General features: G+C 38.3%; 1 protein-coding gene across 4 annotated transcripts; it reads left to right on the top strand.

Moving 5' to 3' along the window:
• Positions 1 to 2783: 2783 nt before the first annotated feature.
• LOC140551627 (uncharacterized) lies at positions 2784 to 24192 on the top strand. Of its 4 annotated transcripts, XM_072675129.1 has the most exons (21): positions 2784 to 2827; positions 3012 to 3105; positions 3485 to 3832; positions 4080 to 5724; positions 5832 to 6101; positions 7665 to 8084; positions 8601 to 9020; positions 9522 to 9938; positions 10244 to 10672; positions 11883 to 12332; positions 14059 to 14508; positions 16322 to 16771; positions 18488 to 18925; positions 19157 to 19417; positions 19575 to 19826; positions 19924 to 20169; positions 20998 to 21255; positions 21495 to 21797; positions 21915 to 22184; positions 22278 to 22361; positions 23585 to 24192. In XM_072675129.1, exons 3-21 carry the CDS (start codon positions 3502 to 3504, stop codon positions 23649 to 23651), a joined length of 7461 nt encoding a protein of 2486 aa, XP_072531230.1. In that variant the 5' UTR covers positions 2784 to 2827; positions 3012 to 3105; positions 3485 to 3501; the 3' UTR covers positions 23652 to 24192. The 4 variants fall into 4 exon arrangements, with proteins under 4 accessions (XP_072531230.1, XP_072531232.1, XP_072531231.1 ...); XM_072675130.1 differs by lacking the exons at positions 2784 to 2827; positions 3012 to 3105; positions 3485 to 3832; positions 4080 to 5724 and having other exon boundaries at positions 5975 to 6101; positions 7681 to 8084; XM_072675132.1 differs by lacking the exons at positions 2784 to 2827; positions 3012 to 3105; positions 3485 to 3832; positions 4080 to 5724; positions 5832 to 6101 and having other exon boundaries at positions 7993 to 8340.
• Positions 24193 to 24996: the final 804 nt, after the last annotated feature.

Raw genomic sequence — 24996 nt, forward strand, 5'->3', positions numbered from 1 at the left:
TACTGATTGGAATAATCTGGCAACCAAATAAGAAGCCTGTATTTATAACATGATTTTTATACCAATTTTGCAAACAGAGGCTTAACTTTAAAAACTACACCAGTTCTGCTGGATCAGGGTCCAATCTATATTACAGCTGGACTCTGTACACCCTTAAAGAGGTTCTTTAAGGAGTCAAAAAGCTGTTAATCTTTACAGAACCATCACAACTCAGGAAGAAACCTTGGGAGGAACCAAGACTCACAAGGGTGACCCGACCCGTCTTCCTCTGATCAGAACTATTTAAACATTAAGAATAAAAATGACCAAACCAGGTACAACAGATAGTTAATAATGGTGATATTAATAGTGGCAGACAGTTACGAGTCCATTTTTTAGGTTTTAACATGGTCATTAAACAGGTAGCAGTGGTAGGCGGGTGAGCCACTGGTCTGCTATGGGTGGTGGTGGGTGGGGGGCCTGCTGGTTGGACCGGTAGGTGGCAGCTGGTTTGACGCAGGTAGAGGGGACCTCAGTGGACAATCTTCTAATCTTTAAACTATTCTGAGATCTTAATAACCTCATTCCCAGACTCACTTCTTTCTGAAGGCCTCAAAGAGCTCTTTGGATCTGGCCATGATGGTGATCTTCTTCACCCCTCACTTCAACCCTCAATCAAGAGCAGACCAGACTAAACATCCGAGTTTTAAATAAGACATGAAGACTCCTCCAGAATAATCCTCTCTAACCATGTTCTGATCATCTGCAGATGATTTTAATTCTACACATTTGCAGGAGTAATACATGTGGGGGTGCTCTTACGTTTTTTCTCCCAGTATAATGGCATTTTTATTAATTATTTAATTTTATTTAATTTAATTTCATGTGTTAAGCTATTTGACCTCCCTCTCCCAACAATGTACAAATAAAAATGTAATATTCAGACATTAAATATCTAAAAACACGTTGTCATGTTGGGCTGGTTTGAGCCTGTGGTTTTACTTTGGGTTCGACCTGGCAACCCTGCGGGGCGCGCGCCAATCTCGTTCAAAATTCAAAATTCAAAATTTAACGGATTAACGGAGCCGTTAGTCACGCGCTGCTCTCCTCAGGAGAACCGGCGGTTAGCTAGCTAGCTAGCTACCTTAGTTTTTCGTGTTTCTCTTAGAATAATCATCGATTTTTCATATCATTATTACATAAAAATATAACAATACATACAAGCTGATTAACTGCACGGTAATTTACAGGTTATGTGAGTTTGTATATTATAAAATGACAAGCTAGCTAGCTAGCTAACGTTGATCTGGAGATATTCGTACTGAGGTATTAGCATAGCTAGCTAGGGCTACACTTGTACACAGTTCTGGGTATTTTATTATTTCTGGTCTTTGAAGAAAAGCGGTCAAATAGCAAGTAAAGCGCCTCAGCTCTCAGCCAGAAGCACCGGCTAGCTAGGCTAGTTAGCTAGCTTAGCTGTGTAGCGCTAGTGCATTAACCTGCCTACACTGAAATACTGAAATACTGCAGGTTTTATTAATAATATCTTCATACTTTCCCTCACCCTGTCCTTAGTGGTGCCTAAGGAGCCCCCGAAGTATCAAAGAGGAAAAATAATATTTAGGGATTTTAGAAATGTTAGCTAGCTTAGCTATGCTAGGTAGCTAATGCTAGTTTAGTTTAGGCTTTAGGTAAAACTGAGGAGATTATTATTTATTAAATTAAACTATTTATTAAATTGCAGTAATTATTATTTAATTGAGGGGTTTTCTATTAAATCAATGGAATAATTAGCTAAATAAATTGAGAGAATTATTTATTACATTAAGGAAATGTATTCAATCAGTGAATTATTCATTAAATCAATATAATATTTACACATTTTAATTATGAGAAGAATTATATGAAATGTAAGATTTATTAAATCTAAGGAACATTCTTTATTAAATCAAGAAAATACTTATACAATATAATAATAATAATTTATTAAAACTAGGGAACAGTTAATTAGCTAAATTGTGGGAACAATGTATTAAATTAAGGAAACATAAAAACAGTTTAAATAGAAATAGTTTATTTACACAAAGAGAACGCTTTATTAAACAGCACTGTTTTATTAGGTAATGATTTATTAAATACAGGGGATTATTTAGTAAATTAAGAGAATGATTGATTTAGATTAAAGGGCCGCTTTGTTTATGTAATCGATGGAAAAGTTTGTTGAATCAACAGGAATTACTGATTGAATTAAATTAATTATTCATTAAATAAAGGCAATGATTTGTTAAATTATGAAAATGATTTAGACTGAGTCTCTAAATATAATTTTTCTACTTAAATACGTGGGGTATCTAACCAAAAAATAACACAACCACTGTAAAACGAAAATGAATAAACTACTACTACTACTTGCAATACTTAAGTACAAAAAATTTTGAATATTTTATTATAGAGCTAAAAGAACACTTCTAATTCTACTCAACTTCCTTTTTTGATATAGCACTTGTACTTTTACTCAAGTCTCGGTCTCTAGTACTTTATACATGTCTGATGGTGTGCATCATGGGAGTTGAAGTTTTTGTGACTCCAAAAAAAGACCAACTGCACTTAGATGTCTATTAGTTGAGAATCAAACTCAGTTAAAATAATAAAAAATCACTGAAATGGTTCTCACGTCTCCTCTACAGGAACCTAATTGCTATCCTGTTTAAAAACTAAACCTTGGATAATATAAAAAAAAGCACTGCCAGTTATACCCCACAGTTCCTGCCATGCTGTCAGTACTTCCTGCTTTAGAGACTTCCTGCTTTTAAAAACGAAAGTAAAGTCAGCCTCAGTGAGCTTTTTGGTAAGTATTTAGAAACATGCTCTTCCACATTATGAGGATATTTTTGAAGTGATTCTTTTAGGACATTTGAATGGTACTTTTAAAACCAAACTAGGAATTAGGATGTTTTTCCTTTTTAATTGTTTGACTGGTCCATGCACTGTGTTTTGTTTTCTTTAACCCACTCTTTTCGATTCATCACCAGTGAAGATCTTAAATATTAAAAGAACAAACCCCAGGTTCAGGTAGTAAACCTCACTTCAACATTATCGACAGCATGTTTGTTTGAAGTGAATCTGGTAAGTTTTCATTTTTTGTCTGTTGTATTTTCGTCTCTTTTGTGCCACTTCATCAAATTTGCTTTGTTGTTGATGAAAATACAGTGTTTATTGATGGTTATTTGAAATGTAAATATGGTTTTATGTGGATTATTGTCTTGGAAACATCACAATCAGGTTAGAAAAAGCCAAACTGGTGAAGTTGTATATTCTAAAAACATGTAAGGCTTTTTTTGTCATTCCATATGAGTATAAGTACACAGTGGACTGAAATTATGTACCACCAGGTACAGTAAACTTACTGAGAGGGTTGAGGAAATTCCAGCGGATTGTCAGTGACGTCAGTATATACCCCCTAATGGTTACAATGTTGTTGTGAACTTTTTATGATTTCTGACAGGTCAGTGGAGCACTAATATGGCATGTTCAAATCAGTGTGCCAAGGAGTATGTTGACCGTGCCCGAGTGAACCTGGTTGGACATTTGCAGAATCTGCCTCTTATTGTTGAAAAACTCCACCAGCAGAAGGTGCTTAACAGCAATGAAGTTAGTGTCATTGAGGCTGAATCTGAAAACTTCAACAAAACCAGAAAAATTCTGGACGAACTTTGGAAAAAGGGTGAAGAAGCCTGCTACCAGTTTCTCAAGATACTGGATTTTGAGAGGAAATCTGTCTTGGCTCCTACGTTACACAGCTGGATCACCCTTTTCCCCTTTAGAGATGAACCAGAGGATGATTATATTCATGGTAAGCAGGAATGGTTTAGAATCATGTCTGACTAAATTCTGCCCTCACTAGAGACAAAGTTTGCACAGTGCTAATGTCCATTCAAAATGTAAATGATGTCATGCATTATTCATGAATTTGCTGCTGGCATGCATCTTTAAATATGTTAAAATGTTAAACTAAAATCAAATGAAAGAACAGTGTAAGATTTCAGTTAATGTGAAAGATCCTCAGTGTTCACATTCACCAATTGTTCTTATTATTTTAGGGCCCAGCTCGTGCCTTGAATTTCAGACCCTTTTGAAGAAAAATGCTAAACAAATTCTTGATCGGCAATGGAAACAGAATGTGCATTTCTTTGGAGCAAAACGCCAAGAAAAGTTTACTTACATTCCTGTTGTGTTGGATACAGACACAGAAAATAACACTTCACAGAACAAAATTGCCCTGAAGAACAAAAAATCTAAAAAACCTCGTTCAAAAAAGATGAGATCCTACATACCCAGGGATACATCCAAAAAGTCTCCTGAAGATCTTCTTAACAGCAAGGAGAAAAGCATCCTACTAGTAGGAAAACCTGGAATTGGGAAGACAACAGTTGTTAAACAAATGCTGCATCTCTGGACAGAGAGATGTGACAGGAGCCTTGATTTCATGTTTTATTTAGATGACAATATACTGTCAAATGATTCAACCATTTCGACTTTGGAAAATCTCTTACTTTTTGACACAGTCTTGCCAAATGCACTGAGAAAAAAAACTGAAGAAATTTTAGAATACCTTCAGGAAAACTCTGAAAAAGTCACAATTATTTTTGATGGAATCAGTGACTTACACAACAATCGTACTTTCCAGAAGATTTTGGAGCATGACCTTTTGCCTGAAGCAAAGATTATAGTGACCTGCAGGCCAGAAACAGATATTGAGGACTTTTCGGAATGGCCAACATTAAAATTAGATGTGCAAGGCTTCAGTGAAGAGTCAATCTACGCTTTCTTTACCCAAGTTCAAGATTGCGATCCAGACTTAATAAACAGTGTGTTAAACAATCCAGCACTGTTAAGTCTCTGCCACGTCCCAATGCATGCTTTCATGGTGGGAGCCAGCTTTTCTCACTATGCATCTGAAGGTGCTCAGAGACTGTGCACATCTACTGAGTTGTATGTGCGGATTTTTCGTCACTGCATTCAAAGACATGGAAAGATGAAACTGAGATACTTAGAAGCACACATTGAAGGCAACAGGAATGCTGTATTAGATTTGGCTCAGAGAGCTTTCTGTAAAATCAAGTCTAAACCTATAAACCTACAGTTTAATTGCAAGAAGAATTGCGTTGCTGATGCTTTCCTGAGATCAGTGTCAGTCATGTCACCTGCACGTTCTGAGACATTTTGTGCATTTCTTCACAACACGATGCAGGAATTCTTCTCTGCTCTGTGGCTTCTGGACAACCCCTCGGAACTTGACGAGGCACTCCAGCTTTGTCAGACTAAAGAGAGTGAGCACATTAAATATGTGATTCCTTTCCTGTGTGGACTACAGTCAGAAACCAGCAGCGCTCTTTTGAAGTGTCTCTTCCCACCAGAACAACTGAAAGGATCATTCAGTGGGTTCTTTGAGAAGATCTCAAACACATTTCTTTGTCAGCAACCAGATGAGGGGTATTCAAATGGTGTTGTCTTCATTTGCCAGTGCCTATATGAATTTCAGTCATCTGAAGCTTGTCGCCAGTTCCTGGAGAGAGTGGACTATCAGCTAGATTTGAGAGAAGAACATCTTGATCCTCATCAGTGCTGTGCGGTTTCCTATGTGATCAGCCAATCCAGAAACCAACTTGCTCATCTTGATTTGGAGAACAGTTTTGTGTCTTTCTCAGGGCTGAAGACAATATTTAGGCATTCTCAAAACCTCAGGTATTAATCCAATCAGACATCAAGACAAATGTGAAATACAAGTACTTAAAAATGTGATCATATTAATTATTCATTGTGTTGTTTTTTGTTTTGATTTTCTCCATCAGGGATTGGTCAACAACTCTCTGCCAAGTGTGGATGGTCTCTCTGGAATCGGAGCAGCAGAATTATTTAATAAATCTCCTGCAGTTGTGTGGAAATGAGATCCATCTCCAAACTAGCATTAATGATGAGATGCTTAAGAAAGCTGGAAACATCATAATCCAGAGTGCAGAGAAAATAAACCTTCATCTACACAGTGATGGAGACCTACAGCACCTCAATGATAGACTGTGCAGAATTATTGTTACATGGCTTGCATCTATCAACTCTCTCCAGTGAGTAACCCATGCAACTGATCATATTTAGACATTTAACATTTAAAGCATCATTTAAATAGACTCATGTAACATGTAACACATCATTCTGGGAACTGATTGTGGATGGATATAACTTAGGATGCAAAACACGAATACATGCAGAAGGTTATTTAGCGAGATTCTTGTTGTGGAAGTGATTTGCTCCCACACAGGAGTACACTGTCGAGGATAATTAATATAAAACACAAAGAACGCACTGAAACAGATGTCAGTGGCTCAGTGTGCTCTGCTCTACAACTTGTAAAATAACAAAAAAAAATTATATGTTATATAATACACCTTTAATTTGTATTTGTTGCAAGTAACAGGTGCTGGCAAATAAGAAATCACACATTCAACCACAGTTTTTGTGCCTGTGCACCACACTAAACATGGAGAAAAGAAAAAAGAGCTAAGCATTGTCAGAGGATGTGAGAACCAAAATTGTGGAAATGCACAAGCAAGGCACAAATCTCCAGAGATCTTAATTTTACTCCATCCACTGTGTGCATTGTCAGTAAGACGTTCACAGTCTAAAATGGAAGACTATAACGAAGTTTACTGCTCTATTTTCCATTTGCTTCATTTCTGTTAGGTGAATATAGTGGAATGCAGTACAACTGAAAAAAACAGTATTTTAATGTATATTAAATTAACCCAGGATATAAACAGGGTGTATGCAGGATCAAATATGGAGCAAGACAGATTAGAATATATAAAAATAATGCCGCATTTGTATACGAAGGACAAATCTTCATGTAATGTTTATTCAAATACAAGTTAAATACGAGTTAAAATTTATTCTGGGCTACACCTGTGCTAATTTTAGCACCACAAAAGGGAGCTTTTCGAAAATGCTACTGGCTAAATCTCAAATACCGCCTTACTCCCTATATAGAGAATAGGTCATAGGTCATAAAACTACAACGCTACAATGCTACACGCAGGTACATTTAGATGTCATTACAAATATATAATGCTGTATTTAGATTCTGAACCCGTAGTTTTGTGACTTGCATAGTACGTTACATAGGGAGTGGTGTGTAATTTTGGACTAAACCTCTGTGTTTTCTTCCTTTGTCGTGGTGTTCTTCCTTTGTCTCTTCATGAGGTACTTTCATCCCCTCTGCATAATTTTTGTTTGGAATTATTGCATTATTTTAGCAAACGTGGAGGCGTTATGTTATGTGTGTGTTCCCTTTCATGTCAAAACCGCAACCCTAGCGGATTATTTGAAATTACCAAGCAAACATACAAATGACCAATTTATGTGACCCAACATCAGCTTTGAATGAGAATGTCAGCGTAATGCCATAAATGTAAATGTAAGAAGAATGGAATTTAAGTGCTGTAAAAAGGAATGCATTAATAGTGTGATACAGCGTCTCCCTTCTGGATGTAGCCATTTCAGTATAAACAGTGTAGACAATATTAGTATTATCTACTCCTCAGCCTGAGTAGACATTGTAGTCACACTTGCTGTATGCACAGGAGCTTAATACTGTGTGCATAATCTAAATTAGTCTTTGCTCCTTCTTGTAGTTTTGTCTCTAAACAGAATCAGAGCGAGTCAGCTGAAGAATGGGAAAAGAGAGTGAGGTCATTTAAAGTGAACCTGTGTCTACAAGCAGCTCTGGGCCAAAGAGAAACCATTCAGACGTCAATGAGGTTAATTATTTCAGATGATTCTGATGAGAAGACTGAATTCCTGCTGGATCTGTACTCTCATCTGAAGCAGTATGAGACCAAAACAGGCAGGAGTGTTCTTCCAGCATTACTGCCAGTTTACCAGTCAGCTCCTGCAGAGTGGATCATAGACCTCTCAGAGAGAAAAGCCTTCCTCCTCCTAGAAGTGCTGAAACTCCAAACAGTGAAGAAAGCAGTGAAGCTGAGAGGCTGGTCAAATCAGGACTTTGAAGTGTGGACTGTCCTTCAGTGTCTGCCCTACATCTCACAGCTGAGGTAATGAGTATTGTTTCATTTTTCTGATTAAATATAATTATTCAGAAATCAGCTGTCTGGTCACTCCTGATACAAACATTTTTTAGACGTTTTTACATGCAAAGGGTTGGCTTGAAAATGTGCAGTATGTATGGGATATTGGATATTGTATATATTTTTTGCATTAATTAATTACATTTGAAGAAGTGACAGTTGTCTTTGCAGTATTTTTTTGTCCATTATGCTCAGATGCCCTCTCGTCACTACACAGCTGATTGTAAGTTATGGCTGGTTTTGATTCATTACACAGGAAAGATAATAGTTCTGTCAGGTTATAGATATTTAGTTTATATCCCAGTTCTTAAGAAGTTCCTGTGTAGTTCCTTTCAAGACAAGCCTGTGCTTTTACGTGTCTGGGCTGTTTCAGAGTATGTTTTGAGTTTATGAGTGATCTTTTCAAAATTATTAAAACTCTAATGAGATCTTTAACATTTGTTTGACATTGTGTAGTGTAATCAATTTTGTTGTTCTCTGTAGTTTTACACCTTTGCAGAATCAGAGAGAGTCAGCTGAAGAATGGGAAAAGAGAGTGAGGTCATTTAAAGTGAACCTGTGTCTACAAGCAGCTCTGTACCAAAGGGAAACCATTCAGACATCAATGAGGTTAATTATTTCAGATGATTCTGATGAGAAGACTCAGTTCCTGCTGGATCTGTACTCTCATATGAAGCAAGATGAGACTGAAACAGGCAGGAGTGTTCTTCCAGCATTACTGCCAGTTTACCAGTCAGCTCCTGCAGAGTGGATCATAGACCTCTCAGAGAGAAACTCCTCCCTCCTCCTAGAAGTGCTGAAACTACAAACAGTGAAGAAACCAGTGAAGCTGAGAGGCTGGTCAGGTGGAGAGAGTGCAGTGAGGAGTTTCCTTCAGTGTCTGCCCTACATCTCACGACTCAGGTTTGTTTAAGACTGTAGAAAATGGATCAGGTTTGATCTAAGCTTTGCAGATTCATCAGACATAGTAATTAGAGCTCTGTGTACCACACTTGCCAGAACTACATATTGGAAATTAGCTTCCTGGTACTCATTCTTAGTACTATTAAACATTGTCAGGCAAAGAACCCATAAGGCTGTAGTGCCTGCCTTCATGGCTGTAGAGGGCCCTATGTACCTCACTATTCACACTCAAGAAATGACCTGCTTTGGAATGTGGGGTGGCTTATCTAAGCAATTATTGTTCTGATTTAATCACTTTAAGATGAATATTATTTTTTTTTACATAAATAAATCTAAATAAGTTCATTTTTGCCCCATCCCATAATTGAAGTTTGTTTTTAATTACTTCATTTTTGTTCCTATGCAATCTCTAGTCAAATTATGTAAATAAGCTATTTTTAATATTCATAGTGTATTAGGTAGCAAATTGTTCTCACTTTATGTTTCAATGTTTTTTTTTAGATTTTCAGAAGGAAACATTAACATGTGTCTGGGGAATCTCTTCTATCAAGCAGCTGAGAGAGAGAGAGAGACAGGAGAGAAGACACTGAAGCTGTTAACATCGCTGTGCACTTACAGCTCTTTCTCTTACGGAGATACACACATTTACAGACAGTGTGATTTCCTGCTGGATCTGTACTCTCATCTGAAGCAGTATGAGACTGAAACAGGCAGGAGTGTTCTTCCAGCATTACTGGCAGTTTACCAGTCAGCTCCTGCAGAGTGGTGCATAGACCTCTCAGAGAGAAAAGCCTTCCTCCTCCTAGAAGTGCTGAAACTCCAAACAGTGAAGAAAGCAGTGAAGCTGAGAGGCTGGTCAGATGGAGAGAGTGCAGTGAGGAGTTTCCTTCAGTGTCTGCCCTACATCTCACAACTCAGGTTTGTTTAAGTCTGAGTACAGTAGAACATGGACTCTATCAGAGCTACAGTTTTAAGACTCTTCTCTTATACTCTATATACTTTCCAATGAAACAAACGTTTTGAGACAGTTAGAGCACCTTAGCACTGGCTCAGCTGTTTTAATATTATTAACTGCTGCATGTGTTTTAGTGTCCATGTGTCGATATATATACTGTCTTTGGAAAGCCACATTTCCTCTGTACATTGATTTAGGAAGAATGTGTATTTTTTGTATTAGTCTGTAAATTGTTCTAATTTTGAATTTCATCTGGTCTTTGTTTCAGGATTGTTCACTCTGCTGAAGGTCCAAAGGATGTCACGTTTCTTATAAATCTCTTCCGTCAATCAGTAGATAAAGAAAGACAGACAGGAGAGAAGACAGTGGAGCTGTTAACATCGCTGTGCACTTACAGCTCTTTCCCTTGTGGAGATACAGACAATTACAGACAGTGTGATTTCCTGCTGAACCTGTACTCTTATATGAAGCAAGATGAGACTGAAACAGGCAGGAGTGTTCTTCCAGCATTACTGCCAGTTTACCAGTCAGCTCCTGCAGAGTGGATCATAGACCTCTCAGAGAGAAACTCCTCCCTCCTCCTAGAAGTGCTGAAACTCCAAACAGTGAAGAAACCAGTGAAGCTGAGAGGCTGGTCAGATGGAGAGAGTGCAGTGAGGAGTTTCCTTCAGTGTCTGCCCTACATCTCACAACTCAGGTTTGTTTAAGACTGAGTACAGTAGAACATGGACTCTCTATAAGAGCTACAGTTTTAAGACTCTGTTCATCAAGTTCATCCTCATCTCATCCATAATCATCTGATTTGGATCATCCATGTCACAAGCCAAACTCCAGCACATAATCAGGACAGCAGAGAGAATCATTGGGTGCACTTTGCTAGTGCTTCAGAAGATGTATAGCAGCTGATCCACCTCCAGGGTAACCAAAAGAGGATCTAGATACGAGTATATTCAGAATCAGCCTTACGAGCAGATGAAGAACCCAAGTAAAAAAACCAAGAATACATTAGAATACATTATATTGATGTTATGTAATGTAATTATTGTAATTTTAAGAATATTTTTTTCAACATTTGGAGAAGCATTACATAACCACAGTCAAAGTTGTGGGAATGTTTCTAGTTAGCTTGAACAGGGTTAACTGGGTTTATTTTGAACCTGCAGTTTTGATGATGTGCTGGGTTTTGCTACTCTGTCACAGGCTGACACAAACATTGCCATCATCACTAGTTCTGAGTATTCCTAAACATCACACACATATAAGTCTATAAGCTTATTGTTTACATGTTACCACAAAACATACAAATGTTTTAGGTCAGCATATACATACAGCTCTGGGAACAATTAAGAGACCCCTTATTTTTAAATGTGATTCTCTACGTGTTTGGCAGCCGTTTTATTCCAGGCATTTTATCAAACAAAGCTGAGATACCTAAATTTGCAGACTATAAATGATATAAAGTCACCCAACAGCAATGTGAAAGACTAGTGCAGAGCCTGCCAAGACATGAAAGTTGTGATTGGCCGTCAAGGTTATTTGACCATAGTGATTTCTGAATGCTCTCAAAGTTCAAATATTATTGCTGTGTTGTTTAAATTAGAATAATACCTTCTTTGCATTATAACTATTATAATCATTTCTTTGCATTATTTGAGCAGTTGTCATTTCTACAAATAAATGCTCTAAAAAGCAATTTTTTATTTTGGAATTTAGGGGAAATGTTGTCCATGGTTTATGAAATACAACGCAAATGTTAATTTCCCTGAACACATGGCCTATAAATAGTAAAACCAGAGAAACTGATCATGTAGGGTGGTTTTATTTTTTCCCGGAGTTGAAAATAGAACTGATTTGTAAATTGTTCAATTTAATCATTATTCTTTAATCATTATTCTTCTACTTTCTAGCTGGGGAAAAATATATCCAGATGTGGAGTTTGTGGTGAATCTCTTCTATCAAGCAGCAGAGAGAGAGCGAGAGACAGGAGAGACGACACTGGAGCTGTTAACATCACTGTGCACTTACAGTTCTTTCCCTTATGGAGATACAGACAGTGATGGAGATACACTCATTTACACACAATGTCAGTTCCTGCTGGATCTGTACTCTTATATGAAGCAGGATGAGACTGAAACAGGCAGGAGGGTTCTTCCAGCATTACTGCCAGTTTACCAGTCAGCTCCTGCAGAGTGGATCATAGACCTCTCAGAGAGAGACCCCTCCCTCATCCTAGAAGTGCTGAAACTCCAAACAGTGAAGAAACCAGTGAAGCTGAGAGGCTGGTCAGATGGAGAGAGTGCAGTGAGGAGTTTCCTTCAGTGTCTGCCCTACATCTCACGACTACGCATTGATCCATGGTTTGCCTATTTATTTTTTTAATAGATTTTTTAATTGTTAGTGCTTGAGTACAGCAAAGTGTATTTTTGCAGTGTAGTTTTTCTTGTTAGACAATTGGCTCTCTTTGATTTAGAGTTCAGTTTCTTGCTTTCTGTTGTCATTCTGTACAATATTTTATGTAGCAGTCCATCACACAATCCTGATGAGCTAGTCTTAAATCATGTCTCCTTACACTGAGTGCAGTTACTGCTGGGAAGATTACCCCTTTACTATTATTGATAAAATATGCTTTGTCAGTGTGTCATTCTGCATTTCAGGTCACTATAGGTAAGACATGGCAGCATGCTTTAGCGTAGAATGCTTAAATGTTTTGGTTGGCATCTGTAATTTTCTTTGATGTTGTCTACATTGTAGCTTACCAGATAGAGAGAGGCTGAAATTGTGCAGCAGGAGATAACCTGCAGTTATAATTGAATGATTTCAGAAACGCCTGTACTGTGTGCAGACATCTTCAGTGACCATTGAGGGAATGTACAAGCTACACTATATAGTCAGTGAGGATGTCCTTCCTAATTATTCACTGTTCCACTGTTCATCAAGTTCATCCTCATCTCATCCATAAAAATCTGATTTGGATCATTCATGTCACAAGCCAAACTCCAGCACATAATCAGGACAGCAGAGAGAATCATTGGGTGCACTTTGCTAGTGCTTCAGAAGATGTATAGCAGCTGATCCACCTCCAGGGTAACCAAAAGAGGATCTAGATACGAGTATATTCAGAATCAGTCTTACGAGCAGATGAAGAACCCAAGTAAAAAAACCAAGAATACATTAGAATACATTATATTGATGTTATGTAATGTAATTATTGTAATTTTAAGAATATTGTTTTCAACATTTGGAGAAGCATTACATAACCACAGTCAAAGTTGTGGGAATGTTTCTTGCTAGCTTGAACAGGGTTAACTGGGTTTATTTTGAACCTGCAGTTTTGATGATGTGTTGGGTTTTGCTACTCTGTCACAGGCTGACACAAACATTGCCATCATCACTAGTTCTGAGTATTCCTAAACATCACACACATATAAGTCAGCTAATTGTTTACATGTTACCACAAAACATACAAATGTTTTAGGTCAGCATATACATACAGCTCTGGGAACAATTAAGAGACCCCTTATTTTTAAATGTGATTCTCTACGTGTCTGGCAGCCGTTTTATTCCAGGCATTTTATCAAACAAAGCTGAGATACCTAAATTTGCAGACTATAAATGATATAAAGTCACCCAACAGCAATGTGAAAGACTAGTGCAGAGCCTGCCAAGACATGAAAGTTGTGATTGGCCGTCAAGGTTATTTGACCATAGTGATTTCTGAATGCTCTCAAAGTTCAAATATTATTGCTGTGTTGTTTAAATTAGAATAATACCTTCTTTGCATTATAACTATTATAATCATTTCTTTGCATTATTTGAGCAGTTGTTTTTGAGCAGTTGTCATTTCTGCAAATAAATGCTCTAAAAAGCTATTTTTTATTTTGGAATTTAGGGGAAATGTTGTCCATGGTTTATGAAATACAACGCAAATGTTAATTTCCCTGAACACATTGCCTATAAATAGTAAAACCAGAGAAACTGATCATGTAGGGTGGTTTTATTTTTTCCCGGAGTTGAAAATAGAACTGATTTGTAAATTGTTCAATTTAATCATTATTCTTTAATCATTATTCTTCTACTTTCTAGCTGGGGAAAAATATATCCAGATGTGGAGTTTGTGGTGAATCTCTTCTATCAAGCAGCAGAGAGAGAGCGAGAGACAGGAGAGACGACACTGGAGCTGTTAACATCACTGTGCACTTACAGTTCTTTCCCTTATGGAGATACAGACAGTGATGGAGATCCACTCATTTACACACAATGTCAGTTCCTGCTGGATCTGTACTCTTATATGAAGCAGGATGAGACTGAAACAGGCAGGAGGGTTCTTCCAGCATTACTGCCAGTTTACCAGTCAGCTCCTGCAGAGTGGATCATAGACCTCTCAGAGAGAGACCCCTCCCTCATCCTAGAAGTGCTGAAACTCCAAACAGTGAAGAAACCAGTGAAGCTGAGAGGCTGGTCAGATGGAGAGAGTGCAGTGAGGAGTTTCCTTCAGTGTCTGCCCTACATCTCACGACTACGCATTGATCCATGGTTTGCCTATTTATTTTTTTAATAGATTTTTTAATTGTTAGTGCTTGAGTACAGCAAAGTGTATTTTTGCAGTGTAGTTTTTCTTGTTAGACAATTGGCTCTCTTTGATTTAGAGTTCAGTTTCTTGCTTTCTGTTGTCATTCTGTACAATATTTTATGTAGCAGTCCATCACACAATCCTGATGAGCTAGTCTTAAATCATGTCTCCTTACACTGAGTGCAGTTACTGCTGGGAAGATTACCCCTTTACTATTATTGATAAAATATGCTTTGTCAGTGTGTCATTCTGCATTTCAGGTCACTATAGGTAAGACATGGCAGCATGCTTTAGCGTAGAATGCTTAAATGTTTTGGTTGGCATCTGTAATTTTCTTTGATGTTGTCTACATTGTAGCTTACCAGATAGAGAGAGGCTGAAATTGTGCAGCAGGAGATAACCTGCAGTTATAATTGAATGATTTCAGAAACGCCTGTACTGTGTGCAGACATCTTCAGTGACCATTGAGGGAATGTACAAGCTACACTATATAGTCAGTGAGGATGTCCTTCCTAATTATTCATTTTAGATGTTTCAGTCGCACATACTGAGAGCACAGCAGAGGATGTTCGTCCTGAGGTAGCTAAATAAATTAAACCTGCCATCAGCCCTGATCCAGTTCTACACACTGTTCATCAAGTTCATCCTCATCTCATCCATAATCATCTGATTTGGATCATTCATGTCACAAGCCAAACTCCAGCACATAATCAGGACAGCAGAGAGAATCATTGGGTGCACTTTGCTAGTGCTTCAGAAGATGTATAGCAGCTGATCCACCTCCAGGGTAACCAAAAGAGGATCTAGATACGAGTATATTCAGAATCAGTCTTACGAGCAGATGAAGAACCCAAGTAAAAAAACCAAGAATACATTAGAATACATTATATTGATGTTATGTAATGTAATTATTGTAATTTTAAGAATATTTTTTTCAACATTTGGAGAAGCATTACATAACCACAGTCAAAGTTGTGGGAATGTTTCTAGTTAGCTTGAACAGGGTTAACTGGGTTTATTTTGAACCTGCAGTTTTGATGATGTGCTGGGTTTTGCTACTCTGTCACAGGCTGACACAAACATTGCCATCATCACTAGTTCTGAGTATTCCTAAACATCACACACATATAAGTCTATAAGCTTATTGTTTACATGTTACCACAAAACATACAAATGTTTTAGGTCAGCATATACATACAGCTCTGGGGACAATTAATAGACCCCTTATTTTTAAATGTGATTCTCTACGTGTTTGGCAGCCGTTTTATTCCAGGCATTTTATCAAACAAAGCTGAGATACCTAAATTTGCAGACTATAAATGATATAAAGTCACCCAACAGCAATGTGAAAGACTAGTGCAGAGCCTGCCAAGACATGAAAGTTGTGATTGGCCGTCAAGGTTATTTGACCATAGTGATTTCTGAATGCTCTCAAAGTTCAAATATTATTGCTGTGTTGTTTAAATTAGAATAATACCTTCTTTGCATTATAACTATTATAATCATTTCTTTGCATTATTTGAGCAGTTGTAATTTCTACAAATAAATGCTCTAAAAAGCAATTTTTTATTTTGGAATTTAGGGGAAATGTTGTCCATGGTTTATGAAATACAACGCAAATGTTAATTTCCCTGAACACATTGCCTATAAATAGTAAAACCAGAGAAACTGATCATGTAGGGTGGTTTTATTTTTTCCCGGAGTTGAAAATAGAACTGATTTGTAAATTGTTCAATTTAATCATTATTCTTTAATCATTATTCTTCTACTTTCTAGCTGGGAAGAAATATATCCAGATGTGGAGTTTGTGGTGAATCTCTTCTATCAAGCAGCAGAGAGAGAGCGAGAGACAGGAGAGACGACACTGGAGCTGTTAACATCACTGTGCACTTACAGCTCTTTCCCTTATGGAGATACAGACAGTGATGGAGATCCACTCATTTACAGACAATGTCAGTTCCTGCTGGATCTGTACTCTTATATGAAGCAGGATGAGACTGAAACAGGCAGGAGGGTTCTTCCAGCATTACTGCCAGTTTACCAGTCAGCTCCTGCAGAGTGGATCATAGACCTCTCAGAGAGAGACCCCTCCCTCCTCCTAGAAGTGCTGAAACTCCAAACAGTGAAGAAACCAGTGAAGCTGAGAGGCTGGTCAGATGGAGAGAGTGCAGTGAGGAGTTTCCTTCAGTGTCTGCCCTACATCTCACGACTACGCATTGATCTACGGTTTGCCTATTTATTTTTTTAATAGATTTTTTAATTGTTAGTGCTTGAGTACAGCAAAGTGTATTTTTGCAGTGTAGTTTGTCTTGTTAGACAATTGGCTCTCTTTGATTTAGAGTTCAGTTTCTTGCTTTCTGTTGTCATTCTGTACAATATTTTATGTAGCAGTCCATCGCACAATCCTGATGAGCTAGTCTTAAATCATGTCTCCTTACACTGAGTGCAGTTACTGCTGGGAAGATTACCCCTTTACTATTATTGATAAAATATGCTTTGTCAGTGTGTCATTCTGCATTTCAGGTCACTATAGGTAAGACATGGCAGCATGCTTTAGCGTAGAATGCTTAAATGTTTTGGTTGGCATCTGTAATTTTCTTTGATGTTGTCTACATTGTAGCTTACCAGATAGAGAGAGGCTGAAATTGTGCAGCAGGAGATAACCTGCAGTTATAATTGAATGATTTCAGAAACGCCTGTACTGTGTGCAGACATCTTCAGTGACCATTGAGGGAATGTACAAGCTACACTATATAGTCAGTGAGGATGTCCTTCCTAATTATTCACTGTTCCACTGTTCATCAAGTTCATCCTCATCTCATCCATAAAAATCTGATTTGGATCATCCATGTCACAAGCCAAACTCCAGCACATAATCAGGACAGCAGAGAGAATCATTGGGTGCACTTTGCTAGTGCTTCAGAAGATGTATAGCAGCTGATCCACCTCCAGGGTAACCAAAAGAGGATCTAGATACGAGTATATTCAGAATCAGTCTTACGAGCAGATGAAGAACCCAAGTAAAAAACCCAAGAATACATTAGAATACATTATATTGATGTTATGTAATGTAATTATTGTAATTTTAAGAATATTTTTTTCAACATTTGGAGAAGCATTACATAACCACAGTCAAAGTTGTGGGAATGTTTCTAGTTAGCTTGAACAGGGTTAACTGGGTTTATTTTGAACCTGCAGTTTTGATGATGTGCTGGGTTTTGCTACTCTGTCACAGGCTGACACAAACATTGCCATCATCACTAGTTCTGAGTATTCCTAAACATCACACACATATAAGTCTATAAGCTTATTGTTTACATGTTACCACAAAACATACAAATGTTTTAGGTCAGCATATACATACAGCTCTGGGAACAATTAAGAGACCCCTTATTTTTAAATGTGATTCTCTACGTGTCTGGCAGCCGTTTTATTCCAGGCATTTTATCAAACAAAGCTGAGATACCTAAATTTGCAGACTATAAATGATATAAAGTCACCCAACAGCAATGTGAAAGACTAGTGCAGAGCCTGCCAAGACATGAAAGTTGTGATTGGCCGTCAAGGTTATTTGACCATTGTGATTTCTGAATGCTCTCAAAGTTCAAATATTATTGCTGTGTTGTTTAAATTAGAATAATACCTTCTTTGCATTATAACTATTATAATCATTTCTTTGCATTATTTGAGCAGTTGTCATTTCTACAAATAAATGCTCTAAAAAGCAATTTTTTATTTTGGAATTTAGGGGCAATGTTGTCCATGGTTTATGAAATACAACGCAAATGTTAATTTCCCTGAACACATTGCCTATAAATAGTAAAACCAGAGAAACTGATCATGTAGGGTGGTTTTATTTTTTCCCGGAGTTGAAAATAGAACTGATTTGTAAATTGTTCAATTTAATCATTATTCTTTAATCATTATTCTTCTACTTTCTAGCTGGGGAAAAATATATCCAGATGTGGAGTTTGTGGTGAATCTCTTCTATCAAGCAGCAGAGAGAGAGCGAGAGACAGGAGAGACGACACTGGAGCTGTTAACATCACTGTGCACTTACAGCTCTTTCCCTTATGGAGATACAGACAGTGATGGAGATACACTCATTTACACACAATGTCAGTTCCTGCTGGATCTGTACTCTTATATGAAGCAGGATGAGACTGAAACAGGCAGGAGGGTTCTTCCAGCATTACTGCCAGTTTACCAGTCAGCTCCTGCAGAGTGGATCATAGACCTCTCAGAGAGAAACCCCTCCCTCCTCCTAGAAGTGCTGAAACTCCAAACAGTGAAGAAACCAGTGAAGCTGAGAGGCTGGTCAGGTGGAGAGAGTGCAGTGAGGAGTTTCCTTCAGTGTCTGCCCTACATCTCACGACTCAGGTTTGATTTAAATATTACATATTTAATAATGAACTGATAGACCTTGTTTTAACAGGATATTTGTTATTATTAAACATGAAATGGCTTAATTAAAAACATTTCGTTTTTGATGGCTGTACATACAGTCATTAGAAACGGACATGTGTTCATGTCATAGAAGCATAGCTGTCAGCCTAAACATGTAATATTTATTTTACTTTGCTTTTTCACTGTAAACAACTTCTGTTTCAGATATTCAGAAAATGTTGCCCCATTTATAAGGAAACTGGCCGTTGATTATGCAGAAGATGCGGAGTTAGTGACAGCCTTGCTTACTGCTATGAACAGTACCTTTACCATAAGCGAGGTTTTGCCCAATAGTAAGTGCTGGGCAATGGGGAGAGTGCTAGGCCTCTTAGCCTCCCCAATCAACCTCACACTAAACCCTCAAGCTATCTCTCTCAGTGGAGCAGCTCTTCTCTTCAGATGTGTTACACACCTGCATAAACTCTGGCAAGTTATTGGATTCTTGGTTCTTCATCTTTAGAGAAGTGTCTATGGAAAATGAGATTTTGAATAAATTGTTAATATTTTACACATTTATCTTTATTTGTCTTTAACCATTTAAACCCTCTAATTAATGTTTTTATGTCATGAATGTTTATGTCAGCCTGGGTGAGAGTGTGGTAGAAGTGATGGCACAAGCATTTCGGGCAGAGAAAGCTCGTGCTCCGTTGGTTATTGAGGAGCTGTCTGTGGATCTAAAGACAGTGTGCTCAGCGCAGAGGCTGTCCAGGGTCCTCGGCAGTTTATCGTCTCTCCTGAACCTCTGGAATGTTCAGTGTCTGAACCTCACTGGGTGTGAGATGGAGGCTCATTCTCTTATTGACCTTGTGTGTCATCCTCGCTCTCTGACTATCAGGTCTGTTAAACTGTTTAATGTTATAAATATGGTGAAAACTATAGAATGGTACATTAACTGTGTGTGTTTGTGTGTGTGTATGTGTGTGTGTCTGTAGAGTGTCTAAACAGACTCTCCAGCAGTTAGCTGTTTTGGTGTCTGAGGTGAAGGACAGGAAGCTAGCCTGTTTCTTCCTAAAGAAGGTAGGAGGTGACCTGTCTTCCTGTTCTCTCAGCTGGGAGGAGCTTATCTATTTTCTCCAACAGCAAGTTTGCGGTGTTACTGTGAACGGCAAGAAAAGCAAAATCACCAACGAACATGTCGGGCAGCTTCTTCCTCTACTGGATCAAGTTCACTGGAAAAGGTAACACAATGCGAAACTTAACCCAGTGCACAATTTCATTTATTAGAAATGACCTTCTCTAGTTTTCAGAGGCTTCGGGAAGTTGTTTTACAGCACAGTGTTAAACACTTAAATGTATTAGAGCTGGGTTTGTTGACAGCATCAGTTTTTACCACTATAGATGTATGTTAAATTCCATCTGAAGCTGGTCCCCGATATGATCAGAAATTGGAATAGCCATCCATTTATAGGTACTGTTTTTTAACATTTAACATTTTATTGCGTCACTCAGCCCCCCATCAGCGGCCAAATCACACAATTTATTTTCAGGTTATTAAGACACAGTGTTTAAATTAGCCACACAGCACACCATCAGTAGTCCCAACAGCACCAAAATAGTCCAGTTCCTTTTTTTGTGTTTTTGTTCTCGTAACTGCAAAACATAATTGCAGTATGCTCCAAAATATAGTTTATCTTGAGTGCAGATGGAATCTCTTCTGATCAAACATTGTTGCTGCTAAATGGATTTATTTTCATCTGTAGTAATGAAATTACTTAAAATTACAGGTATTTATGAATATAGAAACTGCACTTTCTAAGGGATCTTTTTCAAGTTAGTATTCAGATACAAAAATAAGGAACACCAACAAGTGTTTGAAGACAAAAATGGCACTTTAAATTTACATTATTGGCTGTAAATGAATAAAATGTGTTAAATGAACAAAATTTGTGAAAGAAAGCTCTTGAGCTCCTTTAACACTTTCATTATTCTATTTACATGGAAATGACTGAGATGCAGACATGTTGTATAGATTTACAGAGATTTACACAGTGTTTTAACCCCTACAGGGTCAGCTCCAGTGTTGTGCTCTCCATCATCAGAGAGATCTATGAGACCCGCTCTGCTCACTGTGTACCCAGCCTGTTAAATTCAGTGAAGTACTGTATCAGCCTGAATGGTAGAGAGCTGGACCCTGTCCACTGTGCTGCCTTACGCTTCACTCTCCAGCACTGCACTCCTGTCTCACTGAGCCTACTGTGGACCTCCATACCAGAGGGGGAGCTCAAAAGCTTTCTGCCTCTGCTCAGTAGCATTTCCCACCTCAGGTACCTCAGACATTTTGTATGCTGCTGGAAATGGTAATGATGCTTTAGCAGAAACGAGAAAATCTAGAATTTAAAGCTTAAATTAAGATTTAGTTTTAACAGTTACACAAACACGGTTGGCAAAATAAAAAATAATTATTGCTACTATTTTTATTTTCAGTCATGTGACACACAATGGCTTACCACTTTGGTTTAATATGTTTTTCTGTTATATCAAACTGTTTTGGATCTGTTGTCAGTGTTGACAGGCGTCTGCTGCTGAGGCTGCTTCACTGCTGCAGTCTCTCTAAGATCCAGAAGGGGGCAGAAGCACTGGTGCTTTGTTCTCTGAAAAACAGGCTGGACTTCTCCTGCTGCATCGGACTGGACTTGACAACGGAAACTCAGAGCAGTACTCTACATCTGACCCCCAAGGACTGTAGTGTCATCACTATGGCCATCCAGACAGCTCAGAAACACACAGAGCTCATTCTGGTGGACTGTGAGATAGAGGACGCTGGAGTGGACATGCTGTTCCCAGTCTTACACACTGTCAGGCTACGGTGAGAATCATATGTAGGACAGAAGTTATACAGAACACAGTAACATTAACGAAACTGTCACTTCTGGAGACTCTGGCTACCAATTTTGTACAATATGTCTCTCTCTCTCTCTCTCAGCTGCAGTAAAGCTCTGCTGCTTCAGTTCCTGGCTCTTGTCCATGTCGGGACTGAGAGAGAGAGTATGGTTCGTGCTGCATCTCTCTCCCACGCTCTGGGTAAAGAGCTGGACCTCAGCGAGACAAAGCTGGACAAACAGACCTGCAGATCTCTGGCACTGGTTCTGGAACACACTGAAGGGTTGTCAGAACTCGACATCAGCCACTGTCAGCTCACTGACCACTGCCTGGAGCTGCTTCTGCCACACCTGCATAAAGTAGATGTGCTGGAGTGAGTATGCAGTGTGTGTGTGTGTGTGTTTAAGGCATGTCATCGTCTGTGTGTACACTGGTGACGTAATTTGGCTTGTTTTCTTTTCTGCAGTCTGAGTCACAATGACATCAGTGACACTTTGGCAGGTCGAATCTACAGCCTTGTCTCTGCGAGCAGCAACATAGAGACAGTTCGGTGAGTGTCTGTATCGCTATTACCAATCCATACTTCCACTTTCAGCTCTGCCTACATTACAAGTCACTATATAGGTGTACAGTTACACACTGTGGCTCATCCATTGCAGCACAGTATATCAGTCCCACCCTACCCTATTCATCATTGGTCAGTTTCTGACCACAGAATATAATTATAATATTAGGACCACTGTTGTCCTAATATTATAATTATGACATATTTACACACATCAGTGTCACAGCTAAGTTGAGAGAGGGTTCACCGCCCAAAAATATCCAGTCAAGAGAGACTCTCCCAGTGGGGGCAGGTGATATGACGATATGCTGTCATTATGGTGCTCATTTACATCAGATTATGCACTGGAGACAAGCTTGACAGCGATATCAGGAATCTGAAACTTCTGTTTCCTTTCCTCCTACAAAACATAACCAAAAGCTACACATGTCCTCAGAGGCACTAGGTGGTGCTGTGGGGGCTGAGAACTCACTGCATGCTGTCTTACTTTTACTCCTGTGACACATGAGCTGCATTAAAGTGCAGTATTTTTTCAATAGACGTGCTGCGACTGATAGAAAAACTTTCATGCAGCTTCTTGTAAACGGTGTGAAGTTCCCTTTCAGCTGAACGTTTTCACTCCCTGTGGTTTGGAACTACCTTTACAATGCCTGAATATCCTGTGTAGTCCCCTGTTCAGGGAACTGGAAAGGAACCTATGAATATCATCATCAGTACTTTTACTGAGCATTTAGACTTTCAAAACTTTATAGATAGACTTTAAAGCCAGACGTGGCCAGTATGATGCTGTGGATTGAGTTTCTGTGGTGGAGTTTGTGCCAGTCACTAAACAAGACTGTTCACCCACTGCTTGTTCTGAACCCCGCATCTGACTGTGATTGGCCCTAATAGCCAGCTTGTTTCTTCTGAGCCTTACTTGTGGCTCTACACCAGCAAAGTGGAACTATGAGTTTGTTAATACATCTTCACAATATAAATCAGCACAAAAAAGAATAAACATCTTCATTTTTTCACTTTTTGACATAAAGTGAATCTGGGAATTGCTCACAAGGAATGGACTAATGCTCTAGAATGGCTTGGAATAAAATATTTTACATTGTCTTCCGTTGAAAACGAAGTTGGCACTTTTTGACGTCGATGATAGCTGATGATGCGTATATATCAGTTGATCTGTCACCTTTTGTGTCTTCTGTGTTTTCTACCTGCAGACTCTTCAACAACAGAATTACAAATCAACAGCCGTTCCTACAGGATGAACGCTTTGAGATCTGGTGATGACTGTGGACCAGTACAGATCACAAAAGATTCACCAAGACTGAGTTTTTTAGATCTCTCCTTATACATTATGGTAACCTACCTCAGTCATTATTTGTGAGTAATGGGGCGATTTTCTGTCTCGATCAGTTTATATTAGGTGATCATTTGTATTAATGTTTTTTTATCTTCTTAATTAGTTTAGTTTTTTAGGGATGAGTCATTGTAGTAGAAATGTTGATGTTAGTGTTGCAAGTAAGGAAGAGTTTTACATTGTTTGCAAATGAGGTTGTCAGGTTAAGATATAGGGTTGTACTTTTGTTTGTATGCATTTATACCTCTTCATACGATTAAAGTGAACCATGGAGCTGTGTTGATCTTAAGTGCCTTGTGATAACTACTGTATACCTGTATGCCTTGTGTAACTTTCTATTCTTAGGAGTTTCAGCACCCTTGGTAAAGAATTATTAAAAATAACATTGTTGCATATTATTTTGGTACTTAGAGCTTATCATGAAAGCAAGATGATGAAAAAAAATATAAAAACATACATTTATTGGCACCTCTGCGTATTCTTGGATCTTTTCCCAGGCACTCTGTCTGATCTTATGCTAAAAAGATCAGAATCTTTTCGAACATTTTAGCCAAGTAGAAATAACTGGCTCATGCAGCATAACCCAGTTATTAGAACGAGGTTGGTAAGCACTCTTACCATTAATTATTAAGAATTTAACTCATCATTGAGCTGTAATATGCTTGTAATCTGGATTAAGGCTCTGTAAATAACCAATTAGCTTGTTTTAAAAAACTATTAACTGATACGCTGGGTGTGGCACATGCACATCTTCACTAATCACATGTTGAAACCAAGAGCCTTCAAGATGTCTTGCTCTAGGTCTGTTCATTGATCTGCTCACCAAAATGTGGAGTGAAAACTTTGAGGAGGACCACAGGCCTCACAACAGCATAAAGCATCTTAAAGGTTCTGTAGAATGGACAGCTTTAGCTTCACATAGTTAAATAATGAGAGTTCAGTCCATGAAAGTGACCATCCAAATCCAGCAGAGCTCAAAACTGAGCTGTAAAACAGGCCAATTCTAATATATTTGCAGTGGGAAGGAAATTGTATTAGATTTTGGTTGTACTGTTCCTTTTAGGCCACAAGGTGGCAGCAAAAGAGTGCAAATAATTATAATCACTTACTACCACCCTTCTCACAATCAGAGTATTTCAACACAGTAAGCATGTCTGAAACACCTTGCAAGGACTCAATAACATAATATTAATTACATTAGTATTAGATATTATCATGCATTTTCATATCCCCCGTCTCTGTAATGACCAGTGGGCAATGATCAGGCTGCCT

This window comes from Salminus brasiliensis, chromosome 3 (assembly GCF_030463535.1).
Source record: "Salminus brasiliensis chromosome 3, fSalBra1.hap2, whole genome shotgun sequence".
NCBI classification, from domain to species: domain Eukaryota; kingdom Metazoa; phylum Chordata; class Actinopteri; order Characiformes; family Bryconidae; genus Salminus; species Salminus brasiliensis.

Excerpts from the sequence above, each read along its gene's own strand:
- LOC140551627 (XM_072675129.1), top strand. The coding sequence starts at position 3,502 with ATGGCATGTTCAAATCAGTGTGCCAAGGAGTATGTTGACCGTGCCCGA. Across the intron at positions 8,085-8,600 it reads CCCTACATCTCACAGCTGAG|TTTTACACCTTTGCAGAATC; the intron begins GTAATGAGTATT and ends TGTTCTCTGTAG. Across the intron at positions 14,509-16,321 it reads CGACTACGCATTGATCCATG|CTGGGAAGAAATATATCCAG; the intron begins GTTTGCCTATTT and ends TCTACTTTCTAG.